At 32.5% G+C, this 18,539-nt stretch overlaps 1 protein-coding gene and 1 long non-coding RNA gene across 2 annotated transcripts in view; both read right to left on the minus strand.

Annotated features, from left to right (window-relative positions):
* The window catches only part of LOC134714925 (uncharacterized), a 36,016-nt gene extending 23,496 nt beyond the window's left edge, over positions 1-12,520 (minus strand). Inside the window, exons 1-8 of the mRNA XM_063576637.1 lie at positions 11,879-12,520; positions 11,034-11,113; positions 9,057-9,100; positions 8,093-8,831; positions 6,312-6,376; positions 5,332-5,421; positions 4,243-4,365; positions 3,413-3,529 (exon numbers count right to left, since the gene is read on the minus strand). Coding sequence (XP_063432707.1) covers positions 3,413-3,529; positions 4,243-4,365; positions 5,332-5,421; positions 6,312-6,376; positions 8,093-8,831; positions 9,057-9,100; positions 11,034-11,113; positions 11,879-12,439 — 1,819 coding nt within the window. The 5' untranslated portion in view covers positions 12,440-12,520. The remainder of the gene's footprint in view (positions 1-3,412; positions 3,530-4,242; positions 4,366-5,331; positions 5,422-6,311; positions 6,377-8,092; positions 8,832-9,056; positions 9,101-11,033; positions 11,114-11,878) is intronic.
* Positions 12,515-14,240, minus strand: LOC134714926 (uncharacterized). The gene is made up of 3 exons (XR_010106592.1): positions 14,152-14,240; positions 13,093-13,158; positions 12,515-12,594 (listed from the first exon to the last, which is right to left on the minus strand). It is a non-coding gene; the product is annotated as an uncharacterized LOC134714926 (long non-coding RNA).
* Between the last annotated feature and the right edge of the window lie 4,299 nt (positions 14,241-18,539).

Consider the following 18,539-nt stretch of genomic DNA (forward strand, 5'->3'; position numbering starts at 1 on the left):
AAATCAAACAGTTAAAAAAAGAATATTTATCATCAGCTTATAATTATAAAACATGGTAGTCCAGTCAATCTAGCATACATTTTACCCTAACCTTACAGTAATTGCAACAGGAGATTTAAAAGTTTTAATTCTAGCAATATACTCCAATTTTACACAGTAAAAAGTCCAAAAAAATCTAACTTTAGGAAAACAAAACAAAAATCCTATGGAGATTTGCATTAAAATAGGAGATAACTCTGCAAAAAAAAACCCCCAGAAATACTGATAAAAATTGATAAAAAATTCCAATTTTACTGCTTTTTATCAACAGAACGTATTGATTGTCTTTAGAATATAACAAACAACTCTAAATGTGTTTTCATATCTTTAATCAATTGCACACTACAACCTAAATTTTATTATTCATTATTTGACCATTTATTAGATTTTTCAACATGTCAAGGTGACGAATCTCAAATTTAATAAAAATAATTAAGCATCTATTCTTCTTTTGGTGGTTTAAAGTATCTTGAAACAAGGTAGATGCTGAACAAATATAATATACAGATGTAAACAATACCAAATATTCACATTATTTTTTCAAAATGGTCTCAAAGCATTAAATTTACGATTTCTTTAATGAAAAATGTGAGAAAAAAAAATACAAATACCCATAACACTTCGGTTTTGTACATTTCATGAGCAGGAGATTATATAATGTAATCAAATACGAACTTATAACCCCATCAAAGTATCATACTATACATGAATTTTAAGAAAATCAATCAAAACTGACCCCAAAAAAAGCAACAACTCATTTTTGCAAAGTTATCTCCCTTTCCATAGGAAATTAAAAATGCTAATTTTGAGTGTTTCTCAAGTTAGGTTTTATCTGTGCATATTTGGGGCTAATTGCTATAGATTATAACTTACACATTTTCTGTTACAATTAGTTTGAGGTTCAAACTTCGTTTTACTGGACTATGGCTATCTAATGTCAAATGTTAATACAAAACATTAATCAAAACATGTTATTATTTTCCTTTCACAGAAGAAAAGTATTTAACATCAGATTTTTTTCAGAGGAAATTAGATAATTGTCCTTCTTTTTGAGTTTATTGTGAGCCTGAAACAAACACTGTAAGAAACAACAGAAATTGAGGGAAAAACTGTTTTTTAAAAAGTCAAGTTTTCTTTGGAATGGTAATATTTATGAAATATCAGTCCTCTAATATTGGTCTGTAACCAAGTATTTATCTCTATTGGTGTATTTAATTTTTAATCTTTTATTGTGATAATTTTTCATATCATTATATTCGCTTAAGATTGAAAAGCATTGTCACCAACTCTTTAAGGCAGGTCTGTATGTAGTTAGTCTGTTGAAAGTGTTTAATAATTGCTGTCTCCCACAGCCTTGGTTTTTGGAATGTGACAGCCCAAAAACTATTTACTATATGTGGACCTGTTAATAATAATGTGATGTTTGATAAATTCTGTTGATTTGTTTTGCTAATATAATTTAAATATACAGTTTTTGGTAGTTTCAACTGATGTGAAATTACAAGGCAGCATATAAGTAGGAAGTCTGGTGCAATAAAACCTGGTTTAAATATAACCCAAACCCCCTCGCAACATATCTAATATAACATGAAACTTTATTGTAAGTCAGTTAAACGTGTAAATAGTCTTACCTAGTGACGACAGTAATTTATCTCTACTATTAGTTTTATGAACCAGAACTCTAGTAGCTGTTCTTACCTAATGATGACAGTAATTTATCTCTACTATTAGTTTTATGAACCAGAACTCTAGTGGCTGTTCTTACCTAGTGATGACAGTAATTTATCTCTACTATTAGTTTTATGAACCAGAACTCTAGTAGCTGTTCTTACCTAATGATGACAGTAATTTATCTCTACTATTAGTTGTATGAACCAGAACTCTGGTAGCTGTTCTTACCTAGTGACGACAGTAATTTATCTCTACTATTAGTTGTATGAACCAGAACTCTGGTAGCTGTTCTTACCTAATGATGACAGTAATTTATCTCTACTATTAGTTTTATGAACCAGAACTCTGGTAGCTGTTCTTACCTAGTGATGACAGTAATTTATCTCTACTATTAGTTTTATGAACCAGAACTCTGGTAGCTGTTCTTACCTAGTGATGACAGTAATTTATCTCTACTATTAGTTTTATGAACCAGAACTCTGGTAGCTGTTCTTACCTAATGATGACAGTAATTTATCTCTACTATTAGTTTTATGTACGAGAACTCTGGTGGCTGTTCTTACCTAATGACGACAGTAATTTATCTCTACTATTAGTTTTATGAACCAGAACTCTAGTAGCTGTTCTTACCTAATGATGACAGTAATTTATCTCTACTATTAGTTTTATGAACCAGAACTCTAGTGGCTGTTCTTACCTAGTGATGACAGTAATTTATCTCTACTATTAGTTTTATGAACCAGAACTCTAGTAGCTGTTCTTACCTAATGATGACAGTAATTTATCTCTACTATTAGTTTTATGAACCAGAACTCTAGCGGCTGTTCTTACCTAGTGATGAAAGTAATTTATCTCTACTTTTAGTTTTATGAAACAGAACTCTAGTAGCTGTTCTTACCTAGTGACGACAGTAATTTATCTCTACTATTAGTTGTATGAACCAGAACTCTAGCGGCTGTTCTTACCTAATGATGACAGTAATTTATCTCTACTATTAGTTGTATGAACCAGAACTCTGGTAGCTGTTCTTACCTAATGATGACAGTAATTTATCTCTACTATTAGTTGTATGAACCAGAACTCTAGTGGCTGTTCTTACCTAATGATGACAGTAATTTATCTCTACTATTAGTTGTATGAACCAGAACTCTGGTAGCTGTTCTTACCTAGTGACGACAGTAATTTATCTCTACTATTAGTTGTATGAACCAGAACTCTGGTAGCTGTTCTTACCTAGTGATGACAGTAGTTTATCTCTAATATTAGTTGTATGAACCAGAACTCTAGTGGCTGTTCTTACCTAGTGACGACAGTAATTTATCTCTACTATTAGTTGTATGAACCAGAACTCTGGTAGCTGCTCTTACCTAGTGATGACAGTAGTTTATCTCTACTATTAGTTTTATGAACCAGAACTCTGGTAGCTGTTCTTACCTAGTGATGACAGTAATTTATCTCTACTATTAGTTTTATGAACCAGAACTCTGGTAGCTGTTCTTACCTAGTGATGACAGTAATTTATCTCTACTATTAGTTTTATGTACGAGAACTCTAGTGGCTGTTCTTACCTAGTGATGACAGTAATTTATCTCTACTATTAGTTGTATGAACCAGAACTCTAGTGGCTGTTCTTACTTAGTGATGACAGTAATTTATCTCTACTATTAGTTTTATGAACCAGAACTCTAGTGGCTGTTCTTACCTAGTGATGACAGTAATTTATCTCTACTATTAGTTTTATGTACGAGAACTCTAGTGGCTTTGCCAACTTCCACAATACAAACATTCTCCTGTGTAAGCTGAGCATTTTTGCATAGTCCTGAAATCAAACATACGTTAGATGATAAAAGCGATTAAAACATTTAAAAAGTTCAATGGTATGTCTGCCATATAACCTGCCAAATAACAGTATCAACATGGAAGACGTAACACATAATAACAACGCAATTATCTTCTTACTTCAAAAAGACATCTGTTGGTACTCCAAATAAAATTTTAAAGCAATAGTGACCTTAACTATTCCCATATCTACCAATAAAAAGAAGGTCCATAATCAGTAAAAAATGGCTAAGAAAATTTAAAAAAAAAGATATTGGGTAGATGTGCAATACATATAACTATCAATAAACAGAGAAAAGACAATCAATCGATAAAATTATCATGCTTAGTTACATCATATTTTATTTTGCTGAGTACAACTTAGTAAGTGAGGTGCAAACATAGAATACTTATATTAAGGTGGTACCTAACACTACAGGGAGATAACTCTGTAAAGTCAGTTAAACAATTTAATTATGTTATGTTGTACAAGGAATATTAAGCTTCTCAGTGATAAAAAAAAGTGTTTGTCAAACTGCTATATAATCAGTGTAAGTCTTCTGATAAAATGGTTGGTTCAAAATTTGTAAAATTTTTATGTTTTTGTTAAAGGGTCAAAGAAAATACTTTGTCAAAATTTTCGGAAAATTAAACGAGCCAAATTAATTTTAGTGAAAGTGTTGAGTACCACCTTAAAAACATTGTTACTATTACCGTTGAGGAATGTTCTGGCAGTCTTCATCAAGTCTGACAATGGCTGCCCTTCCATACTAGCTGATGTGTCCAAAATAAGATAGGTGTCTTCTCCATCACCTTTAGGTAATGAACCTTTCTCAGCTGCAATAAATAAACTTATTTCATTGGTTGCAATGAATGACATGGATTTCCCAGTTAGATGAAAACCGATAATTTCACATGCGTATTTGAATATCAAAAATAAGACAACTTGTGAACAAACGCCCCTATGGATTAAACTTGTGCTGCGCACTCATTTAATCCATGCGTCATTCAGTCACGTGTTGTCTTATTTTTTTATATTCAAATACGGCCATTAGTTATACTATAATCAAAACTTCAGGTAACATCAAAGAAAAGTTATAATTAATTTTTAAACAACCTATCTGGTCTTGTTAACTTACGGCAGTTATGACATGGGTAGCCTCATTTTCACAAACAAAACAAAGACCACGTTGAAGTCATAACAATCTAGTTATATTAATTAATCTTTATATGCCAGACAACCATGACAACATGGAAAAAGACTATTTTGAAGGTAATTTTGTAACCAGAAGCAATGTAAAACATTAAACTGAAATTTTATCTCCAGTTTTTAATTGGATTTTTAATTAAATACAGATTAGGAAATTATTTAACATACCTGCCAACTGTCACTATTTGTGGGGGATTTCCCCCATGGAGACTCCCAAATTATAATTTTTAAAGAGCAATTATGTCCATAATTTTAACAAAACAATTAATTTAACAATGAATTGAGGCTTATAAAAGTATGAAGAAGCCAAAAAACAAGATTACACTGTATTTGAAAGCCCCCTTGAAGGTTTTTTAGGAATATGGCAGCCATCTTGAAAGCAAAACCGCCATGGGCATTTTGAAAACTTGGCAGGTATGCTTTAATTGTGCAAGAAATAACTTTTACAATACAAACAAACTATATAAACATTTTCCCCATGCTTCAATGTTGATGTTAGTAATGTTTGTCTCTCCTTTTTTTTGGATGATAGACTAACATAAACTCTCCAAACCATATCTGGACCCCTTAAAATTAAAAGTGTAATAAAATACCAGCTTCTTTTTCTCTTTCCACCAATCCCATCCAAAACTTATCAGCATTTGGAATGGTCTCCTGTTGCATTGAAGGTAAAACTTGTTCTCCTGTAACAAATAAAGATCATATTAACAAAAAACTGCCATAACTCAATCAATTCACCATTTTTACTAAAGGGCATGAAGATCTCAGTAATTCACTCCCTTATATAAATGTATCAGATAACCATGAACTCAAACTTACAACCATAATTTTCAAAAAGGGATCACACTATTTTCATTAAAAAACAATTGTAACAAGTCTGATGTGTCTTAAAAAAAGAGTGTACAGTTTCAATAAACACGCTTTAATCATCATAATGTTAAACCTTATGACCTCCAAACTGAAGAGTCTAATGAGATTTGACTATAATTGCAAAAGTTATACTAAACATGGTAAAGCTAGCTAGGTTTCTTCAGTATTTGTTTGATTGCTTAAATGTCTTTGCTTTACCGCTACCCTAACTTTTCCATGTTTTTATAACAAATGTTTGCTTGTTTTATTCTGTGTCTTGCCACTTGTCAGAACTGTAGACTAAGCAAGGTCTCTTTAATGACTTTGTGACTGGTTTTTTTACTTTAAACAATGGCTAACAGCCAATTTTCTATGCATAATGAATTTGACTGTTTTATTCTTTGCCTTACCCATTGCCAGAACAGGCAGATTTCTATAATGAATATTTGACTGTTTTATTCTTTGCCTTACCCATTGCCAGAACAGGCAGATTTCTATAATGAATATTTGACTGTTTTATTCTTTGCCTTACCCATTGCCAGAACAGGCAGATTTCTATAATGAATATTTGACTGTTATTTTCTTTGCCTTACCCATTGCCAGAACAGGCAAGTTTCTATAATAAATATTTGACTGTTTTATTCTTTGCCTTACCCATTGCCAGAACAGGCAGGTTTCTATAATGAATATTTCATTTATTTGACTGTTTTATTCTTTGCCTTACCCATTGCCAGAACAGGCAGGTTTCTATAATCATCTCTATCATCAGGGAGACTATAACTGGGTTTACTGAAAAGAAAAAAAGAAAACTTTCCTATTTAAATTTCAGTATAATCATGATAATTTGCTTTGAACATCCGTTTCAAAGACATTTATCATTTTTATATTACAAGTATATCTAAATAGCAGAAGAGGATAGAATTTTAACATGCCATATTTAGGAGTATGATGTTTACACAATATATCAAGACAGATACTTTAAATATTTCCACAAAGAGTCAGAATAAGGAATCACTAGATATTGATCAGCTAGAGTTATCTATTTGTAATATATAGCAATTTCATTATTATTATGTATCAGGTAGCAAATTCTCAGAATTTGTGAAACCTATCTCTTTTATCCTAGAAGTAAATCTTCAATCTTGGTCATAGTAAAATATTTTCAATGTAGCAAGCTTTGATCATTCTGAAATATCAATTTGAGAATATATTTTGCCTAGCCTACTTTTATGATCAAACATGTTCTATAGTTGCATTCCTTTTCTAGCTTAGAGTTAGTCTAATTCAGTATTAACAGATATATAGCAAGCAGTAATTGTAACAGGATGCTGTAATGAAGTCTCCCAAACAAAGCTCCCATAACTCGCCATTCTGATTCATATGGTCCCATGTTCATTTGATTTGATTTTTTGTCCCATACAAGAATATATATGGCTTACAAGTAGGGATCTCCACCATTTACAAGTTTTCAAACAGGAAGGGGTGTGGTGACCCCCAGGGACTTTACCTTCATTTGATTTGATTTGTTTTATTATCCCCTACAAGAATATATATGGTTTAGGGGTGGGGATCTGGATCGTTTACAAGATAATAGCACATTCTCAAATTGAACGGGGTGGGGCGACCCCCAGGAACTTCCCTTTAATTTCATTTGATTAGCTTTATTGTCCCATACAAGAATAAATATGGTTTAGGGGTGGGGATGTTGACCGTTAACAAGTTTTCAAACAAGAGTGGGTGGGGTGACCCCATAGGGACATCCCTTTTATATCATTTCATTTGTTTTATTGTCCCCTACAAGAATATAAATGATTTAGGGTGGGGATGTTGACTGTTTACAAGTTTTCAAGCAAGAGGGGATGGAGTAACCCCCTCCTGACTTACCTTTATTTCATTTCATTTGTTTTATTGTCCCCTACAAGAATTTATATTGTTTAGGGGTGGGGATCTGGACTGTTTACAAGATAATAGTACATTCTCAAATTGAACGGGGTGGGGATGACCCCCAGGAACTTCCATTTAATTTCATGACATGTGATTTGTACCCGTGTGGTATAGATAATTATTTACCATGTTTACCTGGTGGAGAAATGACTTGAAGCATAGGTACTGTATTGAGAAACTGGTTATTTTGCTTATCTACATAATCAGGACTGACATGTTTTTGGTTCTGTTTCTTATAAATCTGATTTTGTTTTGTTATGATTTTTGATATTTTCATGATTTTGTACCACAAAGTGTTTCTAACAATTTTAATTATAAGAGATAAAAATCAGTTTCAAGTATCCATAAATTTCATTTATTAAAACTCCTGTTAGGATACAAAGCCAGGTAATATTGATGTAACTGGAACATGTGGAAAAAATATTATTAAAGAGGCTCTACTTTTGGGTTTATCTCCTGTTTTTTTGCATCTTGCCTATTTTTTCTACTAAAGGTCATTAGATTATATTTGTACCTGACATAAAACATGTAATGTAAAAAGATATAAAAAATATTGTATACCTTTCTTTAACAACTGGAGGTCTTCCTGATGAGGTATTTTGATGCGATGTAGTTGGTTGCTGTTGTTTCGCCTGTCTTGCTGGTGAAGAAGTTTGATGTGATGTAGTGGATTGTTGTTCCTTTGCCTGTTTCGCTGGTGAATTTGTTTGTTCACTTGGTCTAGATGCTTCCTTTGTTTCTTTTTTTCTAACATTTGAAGAAGAAGAATGAGACTGAACTGACTGTTCATGATCTCTTTCACTAGTTGTCTTTATGTTTTTATTTTTTCTATCTTTCCTTATCTGTCTTCTATTGTCATCACTCCTTCCCGTACATCTTTGTTTATACCCTCTATTATCTTTGGATATATTTGGCAAAGAGGTATAGTCAATATTAATGTCTTGTAATACTTCCTCTCCATTCCCTGGTATCTCCTTACTTCCTCCAGCTATCGGTTCGGACACTGTTTCGCCAGGCATTGGTTTGGACACTGTTCCGTTAGGCACCAGTTCAGACACTATCAGTGAGGATACCTCTTCAGGAACAGGCTGTACTGATTCAATCTCTGATGCTGATCCATCATTTAACTGCTCAACATTGTTCACATCATCACATTCGTCATGAATAGACAGTGTTTTAAGAATATCTTCTATATCATCAAATTTTCCACCAATAGTTTTAACAAGATCTGCTAGCTGTTGAAGTGTTAATTCATCGTCCTTTGTCTTCTCTTCTATTCTCAGTAAACGATTTTCAATACCTAAAAATAGAACAAAAATTAAATCATTTATAAATCTTATTCATTACAGGAAAATACTCATAAGAGGCTGACAGTTGGCTTTCTCCTTACTTTCATAAGACATATATCTAAGCATTCAAAATATTTCATACAGGCTGTGAAAAAGATCTGTACAGTTTAAAAATATTCAGAATCTATTTGGTTTGTAATTCAAGACAAAACAAATAACCATTACTTTTGAATTACCTATTGCTTTCTTGTTAATAACAGATATCCATTCTTCATTTTCTCTGAAATGGAAAAAAAAGGTTTTGAACATACAAAATAAACCACAGTACATGACCTACAGTTGTTAATTTCTGTCATTTGGTCTCTTGTGGAAAGTTGTTTCATTGGCAATCATACCACATCTTCTTTTTTTATATTCAATTGACATAATTGTATAACATGATACAGAGTTTGTGTTTGATGGTAAAAACATTAGATCTGAATAAGTCTCATATTATTTGGTTATGGCAAACAAAAGTAGGAAAACGCAAACAAATTGTATGACAGACAATTAAATAAATTATTGTATAGACACAGTTTTGTCTATTTTAGAGGACTGAATGTTGACTTTAATATGTTTTTTGCTTTTTTATATTGTGAGGTTGTTTATGCTGTTTTAGACCCTAATTCTACAACGAAATTTGTTTTACATGCACACGTATAAAAATTGCAGTTTTTATCCAACGCAATCAAAGGTTTGAACGTAGTTTTCAGTTTCTTTTTATCTATTATAATACTATTAAACCTTTTCAATATCTCTCGACACCGACTAATGACACCTACAGTTTACAGGTAAAATGGATGGGTCGTCTCAAAGACAAAAAAACATCACGATTCTCATTGCGTAACATATTGGATTGGCGGTTATATACTGATTTAACTATATAGCTTCAGAATATATATTAACCAAATAAATAAATAAATAAACATATATCTCTATCATATGATCTTCTTATGTTGTATGTATTTAGAAGAAATTTCATGTTGAATTGATCAACAAAAATATACTGCAATCATTATGCATCACTTCAATTTAATGATTATGTGAGTCTTCACCAAATATTTGCTGTATGCTAGTTACGATCAATTTGTTGGTGTAATAGGTTTTATAATTTTTTTCAAAATTTGTAAAAAATAATTACTTTCAAGACTGTCCGTCCGTCCGTATCACACTTGTTAACACGACCAACTTGGTGTTTTTTCACCGATCTTCACCTTAGTTGATGTACATATTTAATTTTCTGGAGCGAAAATCACATAATGATTGTTAAAGTGGAAGGAAAAAATCACATCTATTTTTCATCGACGGACTTCCCCGCTTCAAGATATCTTGTCAGATTTGATGATTTCCTTGATGAATTTTGAAAAAAATATATAATTGACTTCTCGTTTCGAGGTTACAACATTTAAGAAGTGCATATTTTTGGTACATAGTTGCGTATGGAATTAAATTTATATTTTAAGTTGCTGGTTTATACTATAGAGTTTGTTTAACATTTCTAACTCATTTTGGACAAGAAAACAACATACCTTGTCCCTTCGTCGTAGTGTCCATCCCCCGTTCCCGAAAATGACCTCTTGGTTTCTTACAAGAAGTTGATAAAATTGTGTTGATTTTTTTTATACACTGCCATTGCTATATTTTGTTTTGATGTTCAATTCCGGTAAATAGTTTTGGTTATATAATAAAAAAGAGAAATGTGCCAAATAGACAACAACCCGACCATAGAGCAGACAACAGCAAAAGGTCAACAACAGTTACTGGTCTTCAATTCAGCGAGAAATTCCCGCACCCGGGGGTGTCCTCCAGCTAGCCCCTAAACAAACATATATACTAGTTCAGTGATAATGAACGACATACTAATTAACTCCAATTTGTCGCTAAAAAAATTGATTGTTCTTCGCCAAAGGCGAAAAAAAAAGTTTGCACAGAAAAAGAAACCATAGACCCCCTCCCAGAAAATCAAATGGTTGCTGCCTTAAAACATGAAATGTGACTTAGATAAATTAAAAAATCTATGTCAAAGTTGTATCATTGTCAATGAAAGCAATAAAATCAATAATGATCTCCCTTTTTTAATTTTTGAGACGACCCCTCACATTTTACCTGTCCTAGTCGTTCTCAACTGTAGGTGTCGAGAGATATTGAAAAGGTCTATTACTAATTACTAATACCTTTCTTCATTGTCCAGATCCTGTAGAATTTCATTACTACTTTGTTGTAACTGTTCTAGTGATTGTTGCATCTGCTGAAACTATAAAAAGATTACACCTCATAACATTGTATATTATGTTGGTAATATGAAATATACAATTATTCACAAAGTACACAGTTGTAGATAACAAGGAATTGTCAGATAAAATATGAAAAAAATAAGGCTGTTAGTTTTTTCGTCTGAATTGTTACCTTTGTCATTTCAGGGCCTTTTATAGCTGACTATGCGGTATGGGATTAGCTCATAGTTGAAGGCTGTAAGGTGACCTAAAGTTGTTAATTTCTGTGTCATTTGGTCGCTTGTGGACAGTTGTGTCATTGGCAATCATACCACATCTTCTTTTGTGTTTTTAGATTTTATATATTAACACTACTTTCCTGAATACGAATCAAACAGAAAATAAACAATACTTGTCTTTTGGAGAACATACAGTGTACATTTAATCCTAAAGATGACAATTGGAAACTTTGTGTATGGTTTGGCCGTCACAATGATGTATACCCTTTGAATTCTTGGAGAAGTCAGGTAATAGTGGTTGATGTGAGCTGTTGTGCTGGTATTTTTGGCAATGTCTAGTGCTGTTATTCCTTTTTAAGTATTTTCTTATATCTTTTTAATAATATTAATATAGATGTAAAACTCTGTTTATCAAATTATACAACAACACATATGCAAAGCAGTTTACCCAGATTACCCATTACTTCAATTTGAAGTTTTTGATTTAATCACAAGGGAATCTCATGCCTATTACTTTCATTTATTTTGCTGTTTCCAGGTTCCTTTTTGTATAATTATGTACATTACCTGACTCCAAGCCTGTTGAACATTTATATCATTCAAACCAACACTTGATGAATTAACTTTTGGTTTCTGACTAATTCTATACTGTTCCCTAACAGGTTCCTGTTCTACCGTAGACTGTCTTTTATGGTTGCCTCTAACAGAAGCAGAGTTTGAAAACACTTGCTGTGATCCAGACAATCCTACTTTACTGGCTTCAACACTTTTGTGAGGAAACACTGTATGTCCCTGTTGTGATGAGTTTGGTGAGGTAATGTTTTGTTGCATAAGAGATTGTGAATATTGTTGTTTTCTTGAAGGACTATTTGATTCAATAAAACTCATGTGTGTGTGTGGGTTATTTACACTTCTTTGTCCAATAAAATTCTCATTTGATCTTAAAGTTTTTCTTTGGGGTGTAAAATTGTCATCTTTACTCATGTACCCTTCTCTGACATCCCTTATCCTGCTCCAGTCATTTATAGCACTCTTTTCAGAAAGGTCTGGTACTGACTCAGAAAATCCTGACATGTTTTTGGACTGTGAACCCATATGGTTACCAGTAATTGAATCCCTTGGTGACATTGGGCCTGAGTACTTTGGTCTAGCTCCAGAACTTGATGAACTACTTTGTGTATCTGATTCTCCACCAGAGTCAAACACATGACCATTGTTATAGTTATGCTGGGGTGGATAAGGTACTTTCTCTTCAGGATGCTCTTCTGAATTAACTAAACCTGCTAATATCATAAATAATAACTTTATCTTAAACTTATTGTAATGATATGATATGTTAATCAAAATATAGGATGAAGAATTTGTGTAAGCAATATGTTTGTTGTTTGTTTTGGGGTGGTATATAATATAATATAATGTCTATGTCATGTCATGTCATGTCATGTCATTAACAAACAACTCTAACATTGTCTAATGCCATGAATGTGTTTCAAAACATTTTGAAGAATTGCAAGTTATTGAATTTTTAGACGTCACACAAAAGCAACAAAAGTCACAAATAGCTGTTTTTGTCATTTTTATGGTTCAGCTGCAAGCTACTTCATAAACATAACTTGTAAGAGAAAAAGATTCAAAATTTAAATTCTATTTCAAAAAACTTTTGAAATAGCTTAAATACTAACTACTACTTTAAAATTTTCACTGTTATTTAATACTATATGTTAAATTACTGTACTGTATTAACAAGTACTTGTACAATGTTTTAGAGGCCTGTACTTTACCTTCTAGTCCCTCTTTTGATTGCTGATCTCCCATATTCAAACTTCATTTATCTTAAAACTCTTTTTCTACAAAAATATAGACAATATATTTCATAATAGCAGATCACTTAAATGCATATTTACAAATCATGAAAAAAACAGCTGAAGAAAAAATACATCTGTTTTATTTAAAATTGTTGTCATTCCAGATAAACTTTGTTTTTAAATGAGCTCTTAATTACTTATGCTTGTACAATATGCATGCAGACTACACAACCTTTGTCATAATTAATACAGGATTTTTACTTCTGGTTTCCATACATTTAAAGTTAAGGCCAAAGAAAAATAATACATGTTTCCACCTACCCTACCATCCTAATTTTTAGTGCCTACCCTAACATTTTTTATGCCATTTTGGAACAAGCACATACCTGTCAACCTGTGACAATGAAAATGCAGGTCATGACATACATTATTCAGTGACCCTGGTGTCCCGGGTGATCCCTCAGAATTGTGAAAATCTCAGGTCACACCCGCAGAATACAGGTCAGTTGACAGGTATGCAAGCACTGTTAAATTCAGACTGATTCCCTAGTACTAACCAGTTAAAAAATATTTGTAAAATAAAATATTGCTTACCCATTTTTTTTACAGCATGTCAGCGGAAAGATAAGTAATAATATTTGTATTGGCCATATAAAATTTTGACACATTTTGGTCTCTAATGACAGGCATAAGTGACAATCCGTTTAAACATGGACCCAGATCAGATAGAAGATGCAAAGCTCTATTTTTAGACATGTTATAAGGAAAGTAGATTTCCTAATTCTGACTTTCCAATTAAACAAGATGAGAATTCCACTTCAACAATGTACAGATAGGGGTTAATAAGGCCCTAAATAGCAACAAGTTGAGAACACATACATAGATTTGACAAATACTTGGGTTTTTCCTTTGCATGTCAACATGATGTGTTTGGTTTTTGAAGCTTAATTGTCACATGAAATAAATGAGATTGAAAATCAGTTTCTGATTATAATATTGGAAGATACAAATTTCATTTACATATAGAAATCTTACATTGCATCGAGTTAAAAAAAATCAAAAGATCAAACCAAAACTACATGAATTCTTAGATCGTCTGGAAATTTTCTAGGGGAAATCCAGCTTTCGGTTTCGTTTTTAAATACTTACTTCCTTTTTCTATTTTTAGAACTGAATTTGTAATCATAATTTGTTGAACTATCATATGTATGCATTAATTTGATTGAAGTTTTCATTTCTTTGTTTCCAGTTTTATGGCTAAATCATTCAGTGTAAATAATAACTTAAGTGTCTTAATAAATTAATTAAAGGTGTAACTAAAATCGTGGTTTTGTCCTCTTCAAAAAGTACATTTGTCCCAGTTTTCCCGCGGAAAATACGTTATACAGGTGTTGCTAAATTCATAGAATCATTTTCGTGCTATAGGAGCTCTTCTTTTTTGTTGTTGTAAATACAAGGGGCGGGATCCAGTCTTTTTTTTCAAAGAGGTTGGGGGTCCCAACCTAGGATGAAGGGGGTTTAAACCATATGACCCGGGCCATTTAATGTTCATTGATCGTAAAAAAAAAACCATACCCGTAACCGGAACCCCGCAACTGCAGTGGCGGATCCAGAACTTTTCATAAAGGGGGGGGGGGGGGCAAATCATGGTTCAGTGATTCCCTATATGATCAACCAAATTTCTCCCACGCAAGGGGAGCCCTGGGCCCAGGGCCCGCCGACCCCTGGCCATCCGTCTGTGGCTGGATCCGCCACTAAAAATCTATGGCTGTGAAATATGGGGTATGTTAAATTTGACTCCAAACAGAAGAGCCATGCATCTTTTTGAAATCTTCAAAGATTGTGAACCTGATAAATTAAATCTTAAATTTTGCAAATATGTACTTGGTGTCTCCAAAAATTGCACAAATATTGGACTTATACAGTGGCGGATCCAGAGGGGGGGGGGGGGGGTCCGGGGGTGCGCACCCCCCTTTATTTTTGCCGATCAATGCATTTGTATCGGGACATATGTTTTGCACCCCCCCCCCCTTTTGCCCTGGGTTAGCACCCCCCCTTTCGAAAATTCCTGCATCCGCCCCTGCTTATATCAGAGCTAGGAAGATTTCCTTTATATATTAACATAGTAATTCAAATGTTTATATGTATTGGCACCGCCTTGAAAACTCGAGCGCCCACTGATCTCTTAAAATAAGTTAAAGTGATGCTTATATTGAAAGCTTCTCTGTTAAAGCTGTGGCTAATCAATCGTGGTATGCAAACATAAAGTTTTTTTAGTGAAAAACTTGGTTTAAACTTAGCACTTTCTAAAAAAAAACTCAGTAAAAATAAATTCAAAATTTTACTTAGAAAATGCTCAGAGAAAATGTATCAAAACTGATTTTTTTAACATATTGGAGCCATCAAAAAGACTTTATTAAAAAAGATGAGCACAGTAAATTGAGCAACTACTTTAAATTTAAACATAATTTCACTTTTGAAGATTACTTCAATATTAAAAACAGAGACAAGAGAGTCATAATAACTAGATTTAGAATAAGTAATCATTGTCTCCACATAGAGAGAGGCCGTTACGAACGAAAAATTGATGACCATGGAAAAAATATTACACTGCCAAGATCAGAGAGAACATGCCAGTTTTGTTCAATGAACTTGGTTGAAGACGAAGAACATTTTTTATTTAAATGTACTCTTTATAATAAGGAAAGAAAAACCTTTCTGGATGAACTCTTTGCAAAATACCCATATCTCTCCCAAATATCTGATAGTAATCTGCTTATTTGGTTTATGTCAAACGATAGCCTTCATGTTAACTCTAAATTATGTGAATTGCTATCCTCATTTTACACATTGAGAAACTAAGTATTTGCTTAACTGAAACTTATCAAACTTATTTATAGTCTTCACCAGTTCATTATAATTTACATTATATACTTAAATTGTTCTTTTCTGGGCAGTAATTAAGAGTTATCCTTCGTTCCATATATATACAATGTAGGCAACTGACTCTCCTCATAAAAAAATACATTTGTATTGGTATTTTTATATGTATTCTATTTTTTTCATTTACATGTTGTACTGTTAAATCAATCATTCTTAATCAGAACGATAGTTGTATGTGTGAGTGTATGCAAGTGGGAGAGAAAGGCTTTTTATTTTTACTTTGTGTGATTAAATGCTTGTTATGAGCCCTATGATTAGGAAATAAAATATCTTTATCTTATCTTATCTTATAAGCACTGGGCTACGTTTACATTAGTCCCGTAAATATGACGTCTTGAAAGGCTATTATATTCATTTTCGTTGACGTCTTACTTCCACGTAAGGCGTCAAAGAAAAAAAATATAATAACCTTTCAAGACGTCATGATTATTTGGCCTACGGTTACATAAAAAATAAAATAAAATTATGATGGACGGCAATCATGGAAATCATATCTAAAGACAACATGAAACAACCTCACTTGCTTCCAATTGAAAGACATATAAACATTGCAAGAATGAAAAACATACATTAATTGAAAGTTTCTTTAATTTCAAATAGAGATAGTGTTATAAAGACGTACACATTTCTGCATCGCTTGTAAACTAAAAGTAAAAAAAGTAAAAATTGCATGCAATATTATAAACTTACTAGTTCCAGTACATTTCAGGCTGTGCATTATTTTAACAATAACGCAATGTAACCGTTGTGAGTAAAGACACATTGAAATATTATTGCTTCATTCATAATTAATCGGTTCCTTACCCAACCAGGTAATTCGCCTCCAAGGTAATAATATTTATTTTATTATTGATACATTTCCATGTAATCGTAGCCAGTGCCTAAATTATATTGCATGACATAATAAAATATAAATAACTATAATACTGAAGATCGGTGTATACATTTCAACCTATTCAGACGCGAATTTCGGGTGCATGGGTCCGCGGCGCGCCTGGCCCCCAAACAACATGTCAAACTCTAAACGGCGTTGTCTATATTTCCATTCGTTTTTGATGTGTTTCGTTATTTGATTTTGCCATGTGGTTAGGGACTTTCCAATTGAATTTTCCTCGGAGTTCAGTATTTTTGTGATTTTGCTTTTTTTGTTCCCTTTCAACATCCTTATCATATCTGCATCTGCTATTTTCTGCTGCAAACAAAGGCTAAATCATTAAAAGTCAAAGAGTATGATATCAAATGAATCAGTTTCTATCATTAATTATCTCTTTCCTAAAAGTTATTCCGTACACGGATATAGGCAGTGCCTGAAAAGACAGTTTGTAATAATGACTAGGTCCTCCAGAAAATACCTTTAAAAGAAGACACTCTCTGGGCATGTATTCATAGCAATAACTAGTTACTAGATGTTTGCATGATTATTGATTAAACTACGTTACCTTTAATTAATAGTTATCACTAGTCTGACGGGACTAACTGTGTCCTCTTATTCAGATTTATATCCACAAACTATGGTATACATTTGGTTTTATTTTTTATGAAGACATCAAGAAACACTATTTAATGCAATTGATGTCCTTCTTATAGCCATTCATTCGTTCGAAAAAGGTCAAAACTTTGATTTATTTTTAATGATTTAATTTATTCACAAATATGCATTTATAATTAACAGTAATTTTATCGAAAGAAGTTGTTCGCATTCTATGGTTATCTCATTGATAAACTAATTGTATTTTTAAATAGAGGACTAGGTTCTATAATCATGATTATACTTTTGTTGTTCAATCAATGGGTCGTCCAATATTTCCCAACTTTTTCGGTACTGATTCAAGAGATGCAGCCCCTACTCAGACTTTGTAAAACGTCACCAGTGTCTGATCAGAAAGTTGATGAACCAGGTGTATGTCAAAGAACTTATCGTCCTTTTTTTTTTAAAAAGTTCATTGAACGATACCAAAACATTGTTACAAAATATTCCATATCAATTTCACAAATAACACACAATAGTCTTGAAATATAGATTCTGCGTACTTACGTTGTTTAAAAATTACCATCTTGATAACGTACGTGTTATAGTATCTTTTTATTTTTCGTTAACTGTTCTGTTTTGATGGTATCGATTTGACGTAACTCTGCACTCATGCATCCCGTCATTGTGTTATTGTTAAAATAATTTTTGTATTCTTATCTTTCATTTGAGGCTCTTCATTTGTGATCATGTGATTTGCCTATATATGACTTTGTGTTTATTTGAGACATATATAACGTGGCTCTGCGGCATTGTGTTATTGTTCAATGATAATTTTTGTATTCTTGTCTTTTATTTTTGCTTATGTACGTGCTATGTCTATATGCCCTTCTGTGTGTCTTTGCTCTTTTTAGAAGAACTTTAAATGCACGATTCTACGTAAGGGTAAATGTTAATCTAACCATGTACCTGTCGGGATAGGAATTCGGTCCGAGTACGTTCAATCATTCAA

This window comes from Mytilus trossulus, chromosome 4, assembly GCF_036588685.1.
Source record: "Mytilus trossulus isolate FHL-02 chromosome 4, PNRI_Mtr1.1.1.hap1, whole genome shotgun sequence".
NCBI lineage: Eukaryota > Metazoa > Mollusca > Bivalvia > Mytilida > Mytilidae > Mytilus > Mytilus trossulus.